The 22,932-nt window shown below is 39.1% G+C and overlaps 1 protein-coding gene across 1 annotated transcript; it reads left to right on the top strand.

Moving 5' to 3' along the window:
* LOC107795997 (uncharacterized) lies at nt 1–21,519 on the top strand. The gene is made up of 8 exons (XM_016618704.2): nt 1–307; nt 7,487–7,560; nt 7,645–7,743; nt 19,774–19,877; nt 19,956–20,386; nt 20,461–21,027; nt 21,111–21,200; nt 21,270–21,519. The coding sequence occupies exons 6-8, from the start codon at nt 20,488–20,490 to the stop codon at nt 21,450–21,452; spliced, it is 813 nt and encodes a 270-aa protein (XP_016474190.2). The 5' UTR covers nt 1–307; nt 7,487–7,560; nt 7,645–7,743; nt 19,774–19,877; nt 19,956–20,386; nt 20,461–20,487; the 3' UTR covers nt 21,453–21,519.
* The last annotated feature ends 1,413 nt before the right edge of the window (nt 21,520–22,932 follow it).

Here is a 22,932-nt window from a genome sequence, read left to right as displayed (position 1 = left end):
CAAACAAGATTTCATATGAATCTTTTATAAAGTGAGGAAAGAAAGCATCAGCAAGTATGATACAAATTTTGGCATGGCAACATGCGTACTTCATCAAATTCATACAAGACTACAAAGTCACAGATGGAATTCAAGGATTTATATGATCCCTTACAATGCTTAGCAACGTGAGAATTGCAATCTTAAGGGAATACGGTGCAATCTTTCTCAAGAATATCATACGGAGTTTTCCCTACTCCGATCTTGCCATCACGTGTTTTGTCGCGATTGTCGTATGTTAGAGGGATTATCAAGAGAACCGGCTCAGGTATGTTAATGCTATCCCTTATTTTCTTTTGGCATGATTCAAGTAACGATATGTAAACATAATGTTATTCCATAAATGGTTCTACTCTTAGCAGTTAAGGATGTCTATGTTATTCATTCCGGTAAAGTTATATTCAAGTATGTCTAAGTACGTTCCTAAGTTTCTATTGAGGTATATGATAAAGATGTTAATATTTATAATATAGTGATACATGTATCTTTATGTATTTACCACCGAGCTACGGCCGGTCGGGCAATCATGCATTTACCATCGAGCTACGACCGGTTGGGCAGTTCCACATTTACCATCCAGCTACGGCCGATCGGGCAGTCATGCATTTACCACCGCGCTACGGCCGGTCGAGCTGTTACCACTGATCAGTTGGGCAGTCATGCATTATACGATATGAATAATAATCTCAAAGAGAAGCATTATATATATATATATATAAGTATACTAAGTATGTATATACGGTGGCACTTCAGAGATTCAGGTTGATTCTTATATGTCTTTAATTAATGTTGACTTATTGTTATGTTTCAGTTATGCCTTACATACTCAGTACATTATTCGTACTGACGTCCTTTTTTTGGGGACTATGCATTCATGCCCGCATGTCCTGATAGAAAGGTTGAGAGTCCTCCAAGTAGGCTATCAGCTCAGCGGAAGGTGTTGGTGCGCTCCATTTATTCCGGAGTTGCTTATGTGGTCAGTATGATTAGGATATGTATTGATTAGTACGGCGTGGCCCTGTCCCGGCCTTTATGATATTTATGTATCCTTAGAGGCTTGTAGACATATGTCGTGAACGTGAAAGATTGTACGGCCTTGTCGGCCTATGTTCAGTGTAATATTGGTCTTATAGGCCCTATGTCACATGTATAAGTTTTTATGTCAGAATGAGTCGCCTTATATTGAGTATTCCCTTATGTTTATTCTGGTTAGCCCATGACGGCCCGTTTGGCCCATTTGCCAATGATAGTACGATAAGAAAGATATGTTACGTTGGTACTCGATTGAGTAAGGCACCGGGTGCCCGTCGTGGCCCATCGGTTTGGGTCGTGACAATAAGTTTGTTGTTTCTCCCTGTTGACACTGTCAGTATTCTCCTTTGATGTAATAGATCCTCTCAATTTGTTCTTATCATTCTCCTTAGGCATCTCATATTTTTTATTTGCAACTGTGGTATGCGACTGAGTTTCTGGCCAGGATTTATTAGTGGTAGGTAAGTTCCCATTAAAAGTTCTATTCACCTATTGTGCAGTAGTCTCTTTTAAACCTTCTCCAATACTGCCTTTGCTTATTGAAGCCGCTGCCGTAGTATTCTCTTTTAACCCTTCTCCAGTACTCTCTTTTAAAAGTTGCTGGTTGTTCTCAGCCAGGTCACTTTCTTTCATCTCAAGTGCTGCATATTTGTTAGCAACTTGGATTAGTTTTTTGTTAGATGCATCTGTTTCCCTTCCAGATCGATCAACTTCTAGTATTTGCCTGCCAGTCTTTCTCTGAACCTCCGTCTGCTTTGTATCATTTTTTATCCGATTATCTCTTACTTCTTTCCATTGTTCCCCTATGTTACCAACAACCTTACCACTTGACAGGATCTTAATTGGACGGTTATTACTTGTCTTCTTCCTTCCATTTTGCTCAGCACCTTCCCCACCATGAACAGTTTGCACAGCGCGTTTGCCTTTATCATTGTGGTCCATTAATTCTGGATGAATATGCCAACATTCAATTTGATCATGCCCTTGTAATTTACATTCTTTGTAATACTTAGGAAGCTTATCGTATTGAATTTTAACCCACTCAGTCCTTATCTCCCCAGTTGTCTCATTAAAAATATCCATTCGAACTTTCTGAGGTAACTCAGCTAAAAGATCAATAAGGAACTTAACCCTCGCACAGCTGGGTCTCGTCTTGTTGATAGTAGCCCTATCCAGATGCAGGGGCTTCCCCACTGCTGAAGCTAAAGATAATAAACTTTCTTTGACAAAATAAGTCGGCAGTAAACCTGGAAACGAAATCCAAGCCCTAGCCATTGGAGTTTCTTCCCCAACTTTGAATTTTGCATCATAGATCAAAGGTCGCAATTGGTACTCACACCCATCTTTAGCTTTAACATAGTAGGCATTTTCGGACGTAAAATTAATGAAATCTTCCCATAATGTCAATCTAATCAAGACATGTCGATCTCTTAGGAGGCCAACACTACATTCCCCTTTGATTCCATATTGGCTTGGAATGCTTGTACGTAACTCCAGGATGTCTGGCCAACCATACGACAATTTTCCGACCATTGCATATTGTAACCCTTCGATTATATTCATGCGATCAACCTCAGCTTCTGTAAATCTGACAACAAGTTCTCTATTTAAAATAGTAGCCCGTCACATTGGGATAGGATAAACCGTGGGTGTTGAATAATGGTTCAAGTGCTTGGGACTGTTTTGTTGAGCTGGTTTCAAAATGTTACTATAATCTAAAGGCTGGGATTTGTTGTTTGTGGTCGTAGTAGTTGGGGCGATGGTTGTTGAAGGCTGGTTTAGTGGAGCTGGTAATTTGTTTATCTAGAGCTGGGTACTTTGGCTAGAAATTACAAATGTTTTAACAGTCTGTGGGTTCTTTGGTTTATCAAAATTGGTTGAGATATTTAGGTATGTGGATGCAAGTGATGACTTGGTGATTTGGGTTTGTATGTTGGGTTGAGGGACCTGTGCAACATTGTCGATAACTGCATATTTTGGTAGAAATTGTTCACCACAGTTGTGAGCTAAACCTTGAAATGCGACTTGACGATTAATCTCCTGATGCCCCTGGACAACATACGGGATGGCTTTATCCCCTAAAGGCACTGTAGCGTTGGCTTTGACATTTTGTCGAATAGCTGGCAGGCTCAAATCAGCGGGAACCTCTTTTTGTATTGTTTTGTAGTTTGCCTCAGAAGAGTGTGGATGTGAAATGTTTGTAGCAGTCTGCTTATGGTCTTGAGCTAGTTGGATTACCACTTCTCCGTTTAGCTGTTTCTTGTTGGATAATTGTAAGTCTTCTTTGTGTGCGATTGGGGCATTGAAATGTTCTGAATCTATGCGGAGATGAAGAGCATGAGCTGGAAAATCTCCACTGTTTGGAGTCTCACAATTTGTCGTGATGGGCATCAATGTTTCGCCCTAGTATGCTAGTTGTTTTTATTAATTAAGTTTACATGTAGCGAAGATTCTGTTTAGAGCCGAGTGGGAAGCCCAAATCAAAAAGTTAAATTATCATTATACCTCTTATATATATTTATATTTATATTTCATATTTTATAATAATAATTAAAGAACTATTACATTTATATTGTGCCTTTTCTAAATAGTTGTGTTCTTTCAATACTAACTAATTTTTAAGAAAAATTATTTTGTCGTTAGAAAAGAACCATTGCTTTTCCAAAACTACATGTGGAGGGCCTGCTTTTCAACTAATACCCCTATTGAATTATATTATCTCATTGCAGAAAAATTGGAAGAATAGAAGCGTAACTTTCCAGTACATGAAGACATGGGAAAATTGATGGAGATGACATTTTGTCATATACTTATGACTGCTTATTGAACATATAAATGATGCCACTAAACAAATTATTTTGCTTTTAGCAAAAAAGAAAGTCAGTAGCAGGGATTTACTTGGTTTACATCTAATTATTATTATTGTGAATTTTATCTTGATTTAAGAAAAGGATAGAGATCTATGTGGATTGCATTTGACGTATTAATTTTATTTCCTTCCTCTAGGAGTTTTACATTATGACGTAACAAAAAACTCTGGAAAAATGCATGGTTGACATGTAATCATCCAATTTTCTCAACGAATTCACCTATCATAGTATAAATTATATATTCTTAATTTGTTTTGAAAAACTCGTGACATTAAAGAAAAAATTCCGGATAAAGATCTTCCAAGTCAGAAGGATTACTGGGTGAGAAGTTTATGCAGTGAATTTCTACATACTCATTACATATGCATATTAGTCTACTTATCTTCATTTACATGTGAAGGTTTAACGGGTTAATTTAGTGAATATGAAACACTGAAATAAAGGACCGGCAGTAGTTTTTATTGTCGATACTAAGTGTAACGACCTCGCCGGCCGTTTTGAGTATTACAGCCTCGTTCCCTATTTACTTCTCAATTTATGATTTATAGTTGTTGTATGACTTATCGGGTTAGTTGGTTCGGGCCCGGAGAGATTTCGGAATGAATTGAGACACTTAGTCTCATAATGGAAAGTTTAAGTTGGAAAAGTCGATCGAATATCGATTTATGTGTAAACAACCTCAGATTTGAATTCTGATGATTCCAATAGCTCCGCATGGTGATTTTGGACTTAGGAGCGTGTCCGAAAAGCTATTTGGAGGTCCGTAATGGAAATAGGCTTGAAATAGCAAAAGTCGAATTTTGGGAAGTTTGACCGGAGATTGACTTTTTGATATCGGGATCGAATTCCGATTCTCGAAATTGCAGTAGGTTCATGGGGTTATTTAGGACTTGTATACAAAATTTGAGGTCAATCGGATATGGTTTGATAGGTTTCGGCATCGTTTGTGGAATTTGAAAGTTTAAAAGTTCTTTAGGCTTGAATCCTGGTGTAATTGGTGTTTTGATGTTGTTTTATGTGATTCGAAGGTTCGACTAAGTTCGCATGGGGTTATATGAATTGTTGGTATGTTTGGTTGAGGTCCCAGGGGCCTTGGGGGTGTTTCGGATGCCCATCGGAAGGAAATTTAGACTTAGGCATTGTTGGTTTCTTCTGGTGTTCTGGTGTTTCGCACCAATGGTGGGAGTCCGCAGGTGCGGCCCCGCAGAAGCGAAGAGGAGGACGCAGATGCGGGCAAGGCTGGATTGGACTGGAAGCGGAGGTGCAAGGTTAGGAGTGCATTTGCAAAACCGCAGATGCGGAAGGAGAGGCGTAGATGCGGAAAAAGGCTTGAGTAGGAAGGATCGCAGAACCGAGCAGGGCCCACAGGTGCGCACTCGCATGTGCGAATATGTGACCGCAGATGCGGAATCTGGGAGCTTAAGTGGGATCCACACCTGCGATGGAATTTTCGTAGGTGCGGCATCGCAGATGCGATAGGAGGTCCGCAGGTGCGGTTTTTGCTGGGCAGAACCTATAAATAGAAGACTTTGAGATTTTTTTCACCATTTTCACATTTTGGAACTCGGATTTTGTAGGATTTTGAGGAGGATTTTGAAGTGTTTGCTGAGGTAAGTTTCTTGTGCCTATTTATCTTCAATAATGGTGTTTACCCACTGATTTTACACTTAGTCGGTGAGTTTTTGAGGTGAGATTTGGGAGATTAAGGCTTGGGAATTGGAGTGGCTTTTGGGGATTTGGAGGATCAAATGATGTCGGATTTTGATAAATTTAATATGGTTAGAATCGTGAGTGGATGGGTGTTCACATTTTTGTGATTTTGTTGAATTTCGAGACGTGGGCCCAGGGGCATGTTTGAGCCTATTTCGAATTTTGGCTTATAGTTTCATGTTTTTCTTGTGGAATTAATTCATTTAGCTTATATTAATTATATCGTAATGCTTGTGGCTAGATTCGGGGCGTTTGGATAGTGATTCGAGAGGCAAAGGCATTTCGGAGTAGGATTTTGCACGGTTTGAGGTAAGTAACAGTTTTAATATGGTCCTGAGGGTATGAAACCCCGAATTTATTAGATTATGTGAGTATATTGGAGGTGACGCACATGCTAGGTGACGGACGTGTGGGAGTGCACTGTAAGAATTGGGACTTGGTCCATTCCGTGGAATTGTAAAGTTGAATAACTTATTGCTAGCTATATGGTTTCCCTGTGTTATAGAAATTTGATTGCAAATCAAGTTAGAAATCATGCTTAAGCTACGTGATGGTACTGTTGGGACCCACAAAGGTCGCGTACATGTTGAACTATCTGCTTAATTGTTATTTTGTACTCAGTCACAGTTTATTTTTTTCTTTACCTCAGTCTCTATTGTTTATTATTGATGCATCATATTATTATTGTTTGGGCTAATCTTTATGATTTCTGAGAGCCCGAGAGACTAGAGAGATTCACAACTGAGTGAGGCCGGGAGCCTGTTTGTGAGGTATATGATACGGTATCACGTGAGTTGTCCGTGCAGCATGTGAGTTATCCGTGCGAATTCTGATATGATACTATAGCACGTGAGTTGTCCGTGCGGATCTTGATATGATACTATAGTACGTGAGTTGTCCATGCAGCACGTGAGTTGTCCGTACGGATTATAGCGCTTTGGCTGAAAGGAGCCCCTCCGGAGTCTGCACACCCCCAGTGAGCACAGGTACCTATTGAGTGTGAGTAGTGAGGGCTGAGAGCCGAGTGATTAAGCTGTTATGACGAGTTGAGTGTCTATTGCCCTGAGAGGCTGTTCTTATTTTTTTTTTCATTTGTTGATGCACTTAGTTGCTATCTGTTATTGTTGTGAAATTTTTGAAAGATTCTATATCCGGATTACCTGCACTGTAACTGTATAAACTGATTTGACTTGAACTGCCAGATTTGAAAACATGTCTATTCTTTGCTGGAATTATTGAAAATGAACTGTAATTGTATAGCTCGTCACTACCTTCTCAGTTCCTTATTTATTTTTATTACTTACTGAGTTGGTTGTACTCACGCTACACCCTGCACTTCGTGTATAGACCCAGGTATTCCCGGTCGTAGCGGGTGTTTATATTTGAGCAACTGATTCCAGATACTATCGAGATAGCTGCATGGCATCCGCAAGCCTTGGCTCTCCTTCATTATCTTATTCGCATTTCAGTTCTTATTCTTTAGATGTTATATTAGACTGCTCCTGGTATAGATGCTCATGTATTCAGTGACACCCCGATGTCGGGCTATTTTTCTGCACTTATGCTTTGGGTTTTACCCCATTTTTATGAAAGACTCCGGTTATTTTAAATATATTAATTTATTTCTGTTAAATGTTGAAAGTGTTTTGGAAATGTCGGCTTGCCTAGTATCACGATAGACGCCATCATGACGGGTTAGGTTTTGGGTCGTGACACTAAGGAAGAAGATAGTCTTAACCACTTCTCATTTTTTAATTGTTGATACATTTGGTTTGTGCACCGTTATGTTATTAGTTTCTTTAATCTTTTAAATATTTAATTTATATTTTGGATAGATTGAGGTCATTGGAGGCTATTTAGTTGGTGTTTTTTTATACGTTGCAAGGTTGGAGAACTTTCCGTTAGCGAGGTAAGTGAGACTTTAATCTTTGATTCTTGCGTTTTCTAAACCTGTTTTGAAAATATATTTTGTCTGCTTGGTCCGTTCCTTCAGATTAGAGCAGTTTTGATTATTGAGGTAATCAAAGAGACAATGTCAAGGCGACGACGCAAAATTTGGAGAGCTTGAATATATTTGATGTCGTTATACCGGGTTCTACTTTCTTAACTTTATTTATTATTTGTTTCTCTATTACGGGCTTATTATTTTCTTATGAAGTCTTAAATTCTATGAATGATAGGGTAAATATCTCATAAAAGCGATTACCTCAAAATATATCATGTATGCATCATGTTAATTATTATTAAAAATAGCATATTTAATGGTTATAGTTGTTATTATATGAAAAAATGCAAATAATTAGTTGGCATATAGATATGTCACCTACATGAAATTATGTGAATTTTAATTTCAAGAAGTAGAGTGACATGAAGTATATTATTTGAGAAGAATTATCGCTACACTTAAAAGTTGTTGTATTGTTTTAAGATCATGAAATAAAAAGATATTCTTATTTAGATATTATTTTGAGTTTCTTTAAAGGTTGGAGACCATTAATAAATTTGATGTTGTTCTTGTGATAAAGAACATAATATATCCTTGATTATTAGATTTCAAGTTTAAGTATATGATAAATGTTGCTTTATCATCTTAGATGTATTCTTTGTCATGTTGAAGTATACATATGATCAAGCCATACTGTCACGATCCAAAATTCATTAAAGGTCATGAGGGCGTCTAACACCGCAGTCAGGGAAGCCAACAATAAAAGATTATCTTAATTACTCATATTAGTATTTGAAATCATAATTTTCTTCAATTACATAGTACAAAATGAGATTTACAAAGTGAATGAAAATATTTTTGCAACTACATTAATGAATAACCCGTAAGCACCCCCAAAATCCGGTGTCACAAGTGCATGAGCATCAACTAGGAAGTAAAATAAAATACAGCATCTATCCGGGAGACAAATTAGACAAAAAAATACAAATAACTCTGAAGGAGACTCTGCTGGCTGTGGATCGTAACCTGAAATGAAGCTCACGGCAAGTCCCCGCATCATCCGTGCCTCCGCGCCCAAAAGACCACAGGACATAAAAGTACCTGCACAAAAATATACAGCAAGTGTAGTATGAGTACGTAAATTCACGTGTACCCAGTAAGTATCTAGCCTAACCCCGGAGGAGTAGTGACGAGGGGTCGATATCGACACTCACTAGTGGTCCAATAATATCAGGTGCAGTAAAGAGGCGAACAAATATGAGGCAGAGTAAATAAATAAAATAAATAAGTGTAAATATGTGGTACAATTCTTCTCGCTACAATAAACTCAAGCTCTCAATTAGCAAATTCCTCCTCAACTGGAGCACATATAAATATGTATAATGGACCTCACCAAATAGGTTGTAATAATTCGAATCAGGGAAAAAACTCACAGATACCCTGGCTTCTTGCCAAATATTACGCATGATTCCATGAGTATATTTAATAGAAATGCCAAGGCGTACAACCCGATTCAACATAAATATTAAATTGTGCACTGCCGAGGGTCGAACAGCACGAACCATAGATGCGTCTATTAAACTGCCGAGGCGAATGTCGCGCTCCCATGAGAGTATGGTACATAATCCTGTCGAGGCGAACGTCCCGATCCCATTAGAATAAGAAGCTTTAACGGGTCCTTGACCCCACTCACGAATAAACGTATGAGTTATATTATTTAGGAAAACCTTTCGACGAAAACGCATAGCGCGGGAGATATCCGTAAGAGGAACACAATTATTCCTCGGCTAATCATGAAACTTGTCAAATCTCTACAATAACAAGTCTATCACTCTTTGCATGTCTAGTCTCAAGTCGTAATGCGAAATAAAGGAATTAAACGAGCAAAGATAACCCCTATAGTACAAGTATAGCATGGTGTGAACCTAAGTCTACCCGGACAGTAACATGAATATAGTTACGTACAGACTCCTGTCACCTCGTGCATACGTAGCCCCCACAACAAATAACACATATCATATACATCACCTAGGGGTAGTTTCACCCTTACAGAGTTAGACAGGAGACTTACCTCATCTCAATGCTTACTTTCCGGTCCAAAATTGTGCTTTAAATCCTCAACTCGGTGCCAAATGACCCGAAACTAGTCAAATGTTATATAAAATAGTCAATACATGATCAATAGTTCATATCCCAACTATTAAAGAGGTTTTTCCAACCCAAATTGAAGAATTCCTAAAATTCACCCCCGAGCCCACGTGCTCGGATTCCGAAAATCTTTGAAAAAAATTGTTACTCATAACCTCATGAACTCAAATATATGATTTTTATCTAATTCCATAATCATTTTCGTGGGTTAATCCCATTTTTATCAAAACCCTAGGTTTTTAATCTAAACCCTTGATTTCACCAATTTGTTTACATGTTAATCTACCCCTAATCTATGTATCTACCCTGTCAAGGTCGCAAATGCGACTGATTTCTCGTAAATGCTAGCTATGCCCAGATCAGGTTTCTTCGCAAATGCAAGGTTCGCAAATGCGAACTATTTCTCGCATTTGCGACACCTGCAACACCAAAAAAGTAATACCAGAAAACTGAAGCTTCATCCTTCCGAACATGTCCGAAACTCACCTGAGCCCTCGGGCTCCACAGTCAATATCCACACATGTCTAAAAAATATCATACGAACTCGCTCGCGCGATCGAAACACCGAAATAACATCAAAATTCACGAATCGGACGCCAAAATGCATGGATTAACTCATGAACTCAAAAACTTCTAAAATACTTTCACGCGTCCGATTCCTATCAAATCAACTCAGAATGATGCCAAATTTTGTGTGCAATTCTTAAATGATATTACAGAACTATTTCAGGTCTCAAAATCCTATTTTGATCTCGATAACACCAAAACTATTCCAAACCAAATTTAAAGAACTTCAAAAACCTTCAAAGAGCCAACTTTCACTATTAGGCGCCGAAACGCTCCTAGGTCATCCAAAACACGATCCATATATACGCCCAAGTCCGAAATCATCATACGTACCTATTGGAACCGTCAAATCTCAATTTCGAGATCGTTTACTCAAAAATTACACCTTAGTCAATCTTTCCAACTTAAAGCTTCCGAAATGAGAATTTTCTTTCCAAATTAACTCCAAACTCCCCGAAATTAAATTCCGACCACACGTACAAGTCATAATACTTGAAGTGAAGCTGCTCATGGCCTCAAACCGCCGAACGATGCTCTAAAGCTCAAAATGACCGGTCGGGTCGTTATATTCTCTCCCACTTAAACATACGTTCGTCCTGGAATGTGCTAAGAACTGCTCTGGAATTTGCCGAAAGCATTGGTCAACACCTCGTACACCTACCCGTGCTACCACAACTCAGTTGAGCACATTAGCTCAAGCCAGTCCGAAGATCCTCCCTTTTACTTAGTCAAATAAGCCTTAGAGCCAAATTCCAACATCCAAAATTCTCTACCAGGCCTGTTTCCAACATACGAACACCGTATCAGCCATTACTCGATGTACCAAAACATGATTATATACTTGTTCTGAATTCACACCATGCACCGCGTAATTCACATGACTATAATAACATCCTCTGACAACAATATCCACAATTCCAGGAATCTGATGCCCACAACACACCTCATGACACATATAAGTCATGTTCCAACTCTTGCAATACTTCCACGATGGAAGAGATGTGCAAAAATTTATAACCAACTGCTGGGTCAACAAATCATTGAGTTTCTCCTCCTGACAAGAACCATTACCTCATTATGAACCAAATAACGATATTGGCCCTTTAATATACCCTTTATAACTCCGATCGCACTGATCTCAGGTCCAATAACCTCACCTCGCCCAGTACAAGCCGCTCAGGCAATAAGCCATCTCAGACACTGCCAAAAGTCTCATATGATTCCATCAATGTGCCAACAGGCCACCACTCAAATATGATATATAAGGAAAAATGAACCTTGGGAAAGAACTACCCAACACACGTAACTAATACGACCACTGAAAAGATGTTATGAACCTTTTTCAGAGAATGAGAAACAAAATGCACAAGAATAGATATAGGGAACCATACCCATCATCTCGCTGTTGCGGCGTGCAACCCGATCCATACGTGATACCGTTGTGGCGTGCAACCCGATCCAAACAACATATCTGTGGCGTCGTGCCACCCGATCCACACATAACAATAAGTAAGAAAATACCCATCAAGCCATAATTCTAATACCTATGAAATACTCGAATATCGACCACAAGCACGACAAGTGCAGAAACACAACCCTGGGGAGACGGATAGCGCCATATGCTACAAAACCCAAGCACAACTAAGGTGCAATAAATGACCTGCATCTCGAGAGCCATCCTGCTCTCACAACACCAAAGACTTCATGGGATCTCAATACATGCGCGAATAATCAAATCATCTCACAACCCACATAGCACAATAGAGATTACATGGAATGGCTGACGATGGAAATGACATCCAAGGTTTGAAGACTCCTCCGTAAGCAGCTATGTTGAAATGAACACATTCACATTTAGATCCATCCACAGACCTCAAGCCGATTTTGATCGTACCGTACTGGGCTAATAACCTTTCAAGGATCCACAATAACCTTTTCCCATGACACACAAGAAGAACCGTCAATTCCAGAACAAACTCACAGGTCCACAACCCAAGGAATAAAATGCCTCTCAGGCGTAAACTCTCGCACTTGCGATATTACCATGACTTCCATATTTGGTTTCAATCTTTAACAATCAAGTGACTGACATGTCACACTTATACAAATCTCCCCATGGGGCATGCTCCTACGACCATTCCGCTCAGGTAGCAAAGTCCGCACATCCATGCCACCAACCGTTCTAATTCTGTAAAGTGAATCAAAAATCCGCAAGTCAATACACAAAGCCTCTTCCATATGACACCGACCTCAGGTGATGCTAAGGACAATAACAACTTACTATAAACATCCGAATTCTTTCCTGCTCATCCGACCTCGTAACATTCTTCTCAATACTGAACTGCAACCTTGATCCTCAGTTTCTAATTCACATGCCGCTCACTGCGCCTATTATGCTAATACGCGCGGGTACAAGAATTCCATCATAACTCATGAACCACTAATATAATAATCACCCCATCATATAGAGACCTTTTACTTAACTCATTTCAGGAGGACCATTGCAACACGCGACTGAATTTCCATAACCGCAGAAAATACAAACCTCAAGTTGTGGTCTAAACCACCGTAACTTTTTCGGGATCCATCTATACATAATAGGCCTTAATAATTGAATTCCTCCAAATAAATCAATTTACAGCAGCCATCAAGCCTCGTACGTACCACCACCAATCACTTGTATAACTTCACACGCTGAAGGAACTGATCATTGCCACCATCACACCGATTCAACTATTGCTAATCGAACCAACTTCTTCTAATTTACTCTGGACTTGCCTTAGAAGTAATAATAGCTCCATTAAAAATATAACGAACTCAATCCGCACTCATCCTGAGTGACCCAATTCACGAGACCACATTGTCTCAAAACCCACGAACCATCTCATACCCTTCATGTGCGTACAATAACATCTTCAACTGGTATACCCATTCTGATAATTCCTCTACGAGTTCGGAATTATTTTCTCCCATTTCTCAAATGCTGCACTACAGACCGATGATAACATAGAACACTCCAAGTCCCTTTCATAATCCACTGCAAAAGCTCGATACTTAACCATACCACAGACTCAAAATCCTTAGGCACCACACTTTAATTTTTTGAACCTACTAGGACCGTTGTTGAGAGTCACCCACTCTGACTTGGTCCCGAATATAATCAATTCCAAGGCTCTGCTATCACATGAACACCCTCTCAAAGAAGCAACCGGCTGAATTCCCTTCCTTGTACATCACATCCACACAAAGCATAAACTCTGAGTCTTCCCAAAACCTGAACATGAATCGATGAGGCCAAATATAGTACACATCCCTCAAATCCTTTGCTCGAATTACCACTGATGTTTTCTTTCCTTAGTCGTAATAACCCACCAATACACCGATAACCAGAAACCTCACAAGTAGACAACCATGCAATCCAATTGTAGATGGTGGGGATCCCCCACTTAGCTTGAAGCTACAATTACTTAACCCTGGAACCCACCAAGATTCCTTCTTTCCCATTGACATCAACTGAAAGTCCAGCAATACATTCCAAACTCGAATTCATGTTGCATCCAAATAAAATCCGTGGACCTAGTCACTTCCCACCATAAATACCAAATCACTCTAAACTTTTCCCAAGGCATGTAGCTATCCTACCACAGAACCCATATGATACTCTGCCATTCTCCCACTTAGGTTAAATCCTCTCTTTTAGGCAACTTCCCGACTTCTGCTTTTCATACTTGACCTACTAGTAATCCAACCACCACGAGACTCCTTCCGCCATGTACTTCCTCATCCTTCGCTGCCCAAATACTGCCTCAAAGCAAAAATCCATCTCTGTGGCACCTGATCTGACCAATTGCTATCAACTCTAAGCCTCCTCGAAGATCATCTTTTTCGAGCCATTAGCATTAGGAACGCTGACTCGATTCTGAAGCCAACATACACCTTCCATATCTGACAACCGTTTCTTAGGCACTATTTCACAACATCCTGCCCCGAAGGCAATTCAAAGAAAACCATAACACCGGCGAATCTTAAAGCGTTCCAACAAGGACGACGACACCACATCAAAATGAGAATTCCACCACACTCGGGAGCATCAAGTCTCGCTACTCCATCAACCAAAGCCTGAGCATTCATAGGCCGATTGCCTTTCCTCCGCTGGAAAAAAATCACTGAAGTTCTGAATCATGCACTGAGAAAAACCTCCTTTCAAGTTGCTCACTGCCCCAACACATAGACAAACATCTTACCATCACATCAATACTGTGCGATAACAACTCATGAACTTCATAACAATCTATGCATAGCCTCAAGAACATCGAAAATACAGCTACTGAGCTGAAATGACAGAACACCCTTCCGCAAGGCAACGACATTAACCCAATCGAATACACAGGGAGAAACATCCTGCACCACCTCAGCCGTGCCATCACAATTTCTCGATCCCCAATTGATAACAAGCGCTTCACGTCGCATAAGATTGAATAGGAAAGAAATGAAGGCATAAGCCTCAAAGGAATCAAGTCGCACGATGAGGAATCAAGAAGGGAAGTGCTCCTAACAGCCATGTAGCCTCTCGAAGATAAATACAGGTGTCTCCGGACCGATCCGCAAGACTCTACTAGACTTGCTCATGACTCATGAGACCTAAGTGAACCTAGTGCTCTGATACTATGTTGTCACGACCCAAAATCCATTAAAGGTCGTGAGGGCGCCTAACATCGTTGTCAGGCAAGTCAACAATAAAGGATTATGTTAATTACTCATATTAGTATGTGAAATCATAATTTTCTTCAATTACATAATAAGAGATTAAATTTACAAAGTGAATGGCAATATTTTTACAACTTTAATACAGAACAACCCAAAAGCATCCCCAAAACCCTGTGCACAAGTGCATGAGCATCAGCTAGGAAGTAAAATAAAGTACAACATCTGTCCGGAGTACAAATTAGACAGGAAAATTACAAATAACTCTAAAGGAGACTCTGCTGGCTGCGGATCGTAACCTGAAATGTTGCTCGCAGTAAGTCCCTGCATCATCCATGCCTCCGCGCCCAAAGGACGCACAAAAATGTGCAGCAAGTGTAGTATCAGTACGTAAATGCACGCGTACCCACTAAGTATTTAGCCTAACCCCGGAGGAGTAGTGACGAGGGGTCGACATCGACACTCACTAGTGGTCTAATAATATCAGGTACAATAAGGAGGCGAACAAATATGAGGCAGAGTAAATAAATGAAATGAACCAGTGTAAATATGTGGTGCAATTCTCCTCGCTACAATAAACTCAAGCTCTCAATTAGCAAATTCCTCCTCAACCGGAGCACATATAAATATGTATAATGGACCTTACCAAATAGGTGGTTACAATTCGAATCAGGAAAAATAACTACAGATTCCCTGGCTTCTTGCCAAATATTACGCACGATTCCATGAGGATATTTTATAGAAATACCGATGCGTACGGCCCGCTCCAACATAAATATTAAACTGTGCACTGCCGAGGGTCAAACGACACGAATCATAGATGCATCTATTAAACTGCCGAGGCGAACGGCCCGTTCTCATTAGAGTGTGGTACATAATCCTGCCGAGGTGAACGGCCCGATCCCATCAGAATAAGAAGCTTTAACAGGTCCTTGACTCCACTCACGAATAAATGTGTGAGTTATAATATTAAGAAAAACCTTTCGATAAAAATGTATAGCACAGGAGAAATCCGTAAGATGAACACAATTATTCCGCGGCTAATCATAAAACTAGTCAAATCTCTACAATAGCAAGTCAATCACTCTACGCACATCTAGTCTCAAGTCGTAATGCAAAATAAAGGACTTAAACGAGCAAAGATAACCTTTATAATACAAGTATATCATGGTGTGAACGTAAGTCTACCCGGACAGTAACATGAATCTAGCTACATACGGACTCCCGTCACCTCGTGTGTACGTAGCCCCCGTAACAAATAACACATATCATATACATTACCTAGAGGTAGTTTCCCCCTCACAGAGTTTGACAAGAGATTTACCTCGTCTCAAAACTTACTTTCCGGTCTAAAATTATACTTTAAATCCTCAACTCGGTGCCAAACGACCCGAAACTAGTCAAATATTATATAAAATAGTCAATACATGATCAAGAGTTCACATTCTAACTATTAAAGTGATTTTTCCAACCCAAATTAAAGAATTTCTAAAATTCACCCCGGGCCCACGTGCCTAGATTCCGGAAATTTTTGAAGAAAATTATTCCCAATAACCTCATGAACTCAAATATATGATTTTTATCTAATTTCATAATCACTTTCGTGGGTTAATCCCATTTTTATCAAAACTCTATGTTTTTCATCTAAACCTTGGATTTCACTAATTTCTTTACATGTTAATCTACCCCTAATCTATGTATTTAACTCATGTTATGTAGAAATTACTTATCTCAAAGTGCTAGGTGAAAATCCTCTTCCAAGAGCTCCAAAATCGCCCAAGATATGAAAGAAATGAGCTAAATGGCCTGAGTCCTGCATTTAATAAAGTTGTGCACAGTTCTCCGATATTGCATTTGCGACATCTGGTTCGCAAATGCGAAGGTCACAAATGCGAACTGGGCTCCCACTGCCAAGGTCCCAAATGTGACCAAGGACTCGCAAATGGGAACCCTGTCAAGGTCGCAAATGCGACTGATTTCTCGCAAATGTGAGCCATGCCCAGATCAGGCTTCTTCTCAAATGCGAAGCCATTCACGCAAATGCGAGGTTTGCAAATGCAAACTATTTCTCGCATTTGCGACACCAACAAAGAAACACCAGAAAACTGAAGCTTCATCCTTCCGAACATGTCCTAAACTCACCCGAGCCCTCGGGGCTTCACACCCAACATCCACAAAAGTCTAAAAAATATCATACGAACTTGCTCGCGCGATCAAAACACCGAAGTAATATCAAAATCCACGAATCGGACGCCAAAACACATGGATTAACTCAAAAACTTCTAAAATACTTTTGCGCGTTCGATTCCTATCAAATCAACTCGGAATGACGTCAAATTTTGCGTGCAAGTCTTAAATGATATTACGGAACTATTCCCGATCTCGAAATCCTATTTGGACCTCGATAATACCAAAACCTATTCCAAACTAAATTTAAAGAACTTCAAAAACCTTCAAAGAGCTAACTTTTACTATTAGGCGCCGAAACACTCCCGGGTCATCCAAAATCCGATCTGAACATACGCCCAAGTCCGAAATCATCATACGGCCTATTGGAACCGTCAAATCCCGACTCCGAGGCCGTTTACTCAAAAATTACACCTTAGTCAATCTTTCCAACTTAAAGCTTCCGAAATGAGAATTTCTTTCAAAATTAACTCCGAACTCTCCGAAATTCAATTCCGACCATACGTACAAATCATAATACCTGAAGTAAAGTTGCTAATGGCCTCAAACCACCGAACGATGCGCTAGAGTTCAAAACGACCGGTCGGGACATTACACATGCAAATATTACCTTGTGAGTTATATATATTTAGTATTAATTTTGTGAGCTTATGCTTCTACATGGTTAACATATACATTTATTGAAATCCATGAATCGATTTATAAAATGCGGATTTATAGTACGTGTGCGTGAATTATTTGCAACCTCAACAACTATATTTATATTTACAAGAGTATAATTGATCTTATAAAGTTACGTACTATATGGTATAAAATATTTGAGATTAATGTTTATATTCAAGTAATTTGAATATAAGAATATCAATATTTAGTATGTGGGAGCATATGATCGTACTTTTGTATTGGTTGGAGTATATGCAAAAAATTATTTTTAACTAAGTGAGAAAATAAAGGTAATATTAACTTAGTTGATTGTGTACAACTACAAATTATAACAATGATCGGAGTAAAAAAGAATACTACTAAAAGACGTCTCATTCTCATTAAATTTAATAATTCGATTGTTCATCTTCGCAGGTTCATACGATATCCAATCATTTTGACCTCGATAAAAGATACAACCTACATTGATCATTCAAGGAAACAGACTTTGTTTTAATGTATGACTATATAATCAAAGCTTTCTGATATTATTTTAAATCAACAGCATCTGCAATCAATACATCTGTCTTTATTTTCAGACAATATTAAATTCAATTGAAAATACAGTACTAAAATTAACTTCATCTACCTACCTAGACTGCCCTCTCCTTCATTTAATTGATTTTGTCCTCTTATAGCTAGCACTTCCATGCAACACGTACTCCTTCATGCAAGAGCGTAGAGTGACAAGTGGTTTTTTTGGACAAGTATGGCAAAAATATGTGTTTAAAAAAAAGAATGATATTTTTATATATAGCACTCTTTTAAAAAGCGCTATATTTTAACGGAGTTTTGGCCGTTAAAGTATAGCGCTCTTGCTATATATATAAAACGCTCTTTTAAACCGCGCTATACAGGATGCATAGCGCGGTATATAACCGCGCTATATATGTATAGCGCAGTTATATACAACGCTATACATAGATAAATAAACGGTCTCCCTCCTTCTTCCCCACACTCAAACTAGACGCCCCTCTCCCCCAAATTAAAAATTCTTAGCGCCCCCCCCCCCCCCCCCAAATTTTCTTCTAAAAAAATTATAGTGGACCCCACCCGTCACACAAAAGGATAAGATTATAGGTCCCACATCCTAGCCAATCCTTCTATTGTTGTGGTTTCCTCATTTCGGGCTCAAATTTTCAATTCATCGACTTTCCGAAAAACATAAATCGAGGTATTCCGATTTAGTTTATGTCGAAACTCGTATAATAATGCATATTAGTTATTTTGAATGTGTTTTCATATTATTTTGTATTTTTTTTGCGATTAAACTAGTATATTATTTTTATCCGGACTAAGATATTAGTGTTTTATGTTTGTTTTGTGATTAAAAAGTATTTGTTATTTTTATCTAGTTTAGATTATTTATTTGCTCAAAGACTAGTGCCCTTTTAGCGTAGTAAAATGTAAAACCTTTTAGCGTAGAATCCCTGTAGTTTAAGTATCTTTTATACTGATAGATCAAATACAAACTCTGTCCAATTAAATATGATAAAAATTAATTATTTAATTTACAAAACAAACATACAAAATTATGAAAATATCAAAATTGACACATACAAGAATTTAGGATAGCTTGGTGCTACTGGGCCTCAAATATCGAGCCTGGAACCCATAAGTATATACTCTGTCCAATTAAATATGATAAAAAATAATTATTTAATTTACAAAATAAACATACAAAATTATAAAAATAATAAAATTGACACACACAAGAACTCAGGATAGCTTGGTCCTACTAGGCATCAAATATCGAGCCTGGATCCCGGACCAATTAAATAACTTGGTCCAATTAAATATTGTATAATTATAAAAAATAATTATTTAATTTACATGTCAAACATACAATTAATATTGTTTAATTTACAGTATACGACATGGACGTGCCGCCTATGCATCCCGGACCTGTCTCCGATGAGCTATTAGTGTTACGGGGCAATCATAGGTCCGCCTACGTATGGGAGGGCACACAGGTAAATGTGTACCTAAACTTACTTGGTATAGCTTCACATGTGTTTCGCATACTCATGTTTTCTGTTTTTATTTGATAGTTCATCTGGACGCCATACAACGACGACCTGATAGGTGGCCTGCCCGATTATTGCTCGGCCGACTGACTGATTTGGAGCACTTCCATCCCGCTTATGTGCCTCAATATTATGGAGAATCATGCCACGTAGCGGGTACTTCGCTAGTTTGGCCGTCCGCAGTATATACCGAGGGGGCCTACATTGGAGGCCACACATTATCAGTGGGATGATCGTTCCAGGGCGGACAACGCATATGTAGCATGGCTAGAGGCGCAGGTCCATACTTGGGACGGCCGAGCTGACCTAATTCCGGCCCCCCTTCGCAGATCCAAACAGAGACTATTCAGCTCTATATGCCCTGGTACCGCCGCATTACCCGACTTTTTATCGGAAATCCTATTCATCAAGCTGGCGGTCGGTACGTTCCATACGGCGGGCAGCACGAGGCCCTGGTATGTTTTCTGTTATTATTAATTATATAACTGTAACTTAGTGTTCTGTAGTTTATATTTTATACGTTGTGCAGGCTATTGGCCTACATATAGTATAGCAGATGGGACTGCAGATGCAACAGCATGCCGGCGAGGGAGCGGCCGCTTTGCACGATTACGGCCGACAGGTTGCAGAGGTGGCTGCCCGGACACTGCAGCGAGCTCGAGAGGATCAGCGCTTGGGACACGACCCTGCTTATGTGACGCCAGAGCAATACCAGCAAGGTAGGGGTGTCGCACGAGGGAGGGGTGCCCCACGAGGCAGGGCTGCCTCACGGGGTCGTAGTGGGCGGCGAGGAGGTGGTCCCCAGCAAGGGGGCGTTGAGGCCCCTATTGATGAAGTTGGTGCTGATCTACCGGGTGACCTACATGAGCCAGACGAGTATCCCACCAGCATGCCGTCATACAACCTTGGGATGCAGCTCATTCCAGGGACTTCGCAGGTGACCCCGTCAGGTCCGTTATTGATCATGGGCACGGACCTTACCGGAGAGGATTGGGAAGAATACTTCCCAGGGTCATCGATCGCTGCTGAGGATCGGCCGACCCGAGATTTGGATAGTGGGCGACGGTTGAGTTATGGCTCATCTTCACAGGGGCGGGTATGTTTTTATTAGTATTAAATTTAAATTTGTTTTTTCTTTTCTCATTTATTTTCCATAACTTTATTAATTTTCTTATTAAGGCTTCATCCCCGCCCGTCACGGAGGCCCATTTGTGTGATGTTGACATGGTTGCGACGGATGATTATATTCAGGAGCCCGACGAGACCATGGTAAGACAATTTAAATTGTTGTGACTTAATATATACTTTACTATACTGAGCTGACTTATTCTTCTGTAGGTTTCTACTAGACCGACGACCCCTTCTACCAATCCTGCCAGCACCACTGATGATCATGCTACAGCGCATCCTGTTATAAAGAGGCGCCGTGATGAGGATGATCCTGATAGCATAGCCGGGCGGGATGGTATGCGCCTCAGGCCAGCAGCTGCATTGAAGCACACATGCTGTAGGACATATTGATTTTTTGTTTTTGTATTTTATGTAAATATTATTTTATGTAAATAATAACAATAATTTTTTATGTTTACATAATATGCGCATTATGTTTTTATTTTTCCGTTCCTTCTTTATTTTAATATTACAACACAAACACAAAATATAATAACTTAACATAATTTAAATTCAGTACAACTAATGAAAATACATGACACAGGAAGTATAAAGATAAAGTAGTACACTCAACACATACATGTCATTGTTTAGTCACTGCCGCCTATTATTCTCTGCTCCAACCACTTAAATTTCTCTTCCATCTTATTTTTTTCTTATTCTACCTCTTTCAATTTCTCCTTCAACTCCGTAATTTCTCGTTTATATTCTTTTTCATATTCACACTGTTTTAAGGTCAAATCATGAAGATACTACAAAGATCGTTTGTAGCATTCCTGCTTACAGGGTTCATCAATCCATACCTCAGAATTGCAAAAAGGTTCATCGGGAACCCTATAAACTTGTCCACACACATCCAGTAGCGGCGTCCAACTTCACCATCATCCCAACAGTCATTCATCAAATATTTTTTGCCGCACTGGCACCTTAGTACATAAAGGCGTTCAGACATTTGTTAAAGCGTTAAAAAAACCTTGCTTTTATGAAAAGTTTTGCTATTGGTTATTGTTAACCGCAGAAAATAACTAGAATGCGCCCGTTATTTATAGGCAAGGCAACACACATAACATAATATTTAACCGCGCTATATATATATATATTCACATAACGTAGTATTTAACTGCGCTATGCTTTGCGTGTTAAAGATGATTACGGATACAAAACAGCTTTTTCTCAGACGGGCAGCTTTTCAGTTCGACAAGACAATACACATAATGTAGTATTTAACTGCGATATATATATTCACATAACGTAGTATTTAACCGCGCTATATATATTCACATAACGTAGTATTTAAACGCGCTATGCTTTGCGTGTTAAAGATGATTACGGATACAAAACAACGTTTTCTCAGACGGGCAGTTTTTCAGTTCGACAAGACAATATACATAACGTAGTATTTAACCGCGATATATATATTCACATAACGTAGTATTTAACCGCGCTATATAGATATATATATTCACATAACGTAGTATTTAACCGCACTATGTGTATTCACATATTTATCAGAAATCTAACTTTAACTCAACTATTTTTGAACTATATTTATCAACTATATTTATCAAATATATTCACATATTTTTCCATTTTTTAATCCAATACTATTTTTGATTACGTGAACGGGAGGGAGAAATGCATTAATTTACTCAACTGAAAAATATTAAATATCAATAAGATTTAATAACAATGAAAACATAATTTTATTTAATACATCTTGCAACATAAATAAAATATCTACTTATTACAACATAAACTCATTGATAGTTGAGAACATTAGAAGAACACCCACCACGAGCTTGACTACCACCGCCACCCAAATCAGCCGAAG

Source organism: Nicotiana tabacum, chromosome 2 (genome assembly GCF_000715075.1).
Source record: "Nicotiana tabacum cultivar K326 chromosome 2, ASM71507v2, whole genome shotgun sequence".
Classification (NCBI taxonomy): Eukaryota; Viridiplantae; Streptophyta; class Magnoliopsida; order Solanales; family Solanaceae; genus Nicotiana; species Nicotiana tabacum.
This window is presented reverse-complemented; position numbering and strand designations above follow the sequence as displayed.

Coding starts and splice junctions, on each gene's coding strand:
- LOC107795997 (XM_016618704.2), top strand. CDS start 20,488: ATGGGACTGCAGATGCAACAGCATGCCGGCGAGGGAGCGGCCGCTTTG. Junction 21,028..21,110: donor GCTCATCTTCACAGGGGCGG/GTATGTTTTTAT, acceptor TTTCTTATTAAG/GCTTCATCCCCGCCCGTCAC. Junction 21,201..21,269: donor AGGAGCCCGACGAGACCATG/GTAAGACAATTT, acceptor ATTCTTCTGTAG/GTTTCTACTAGACCGACGAC.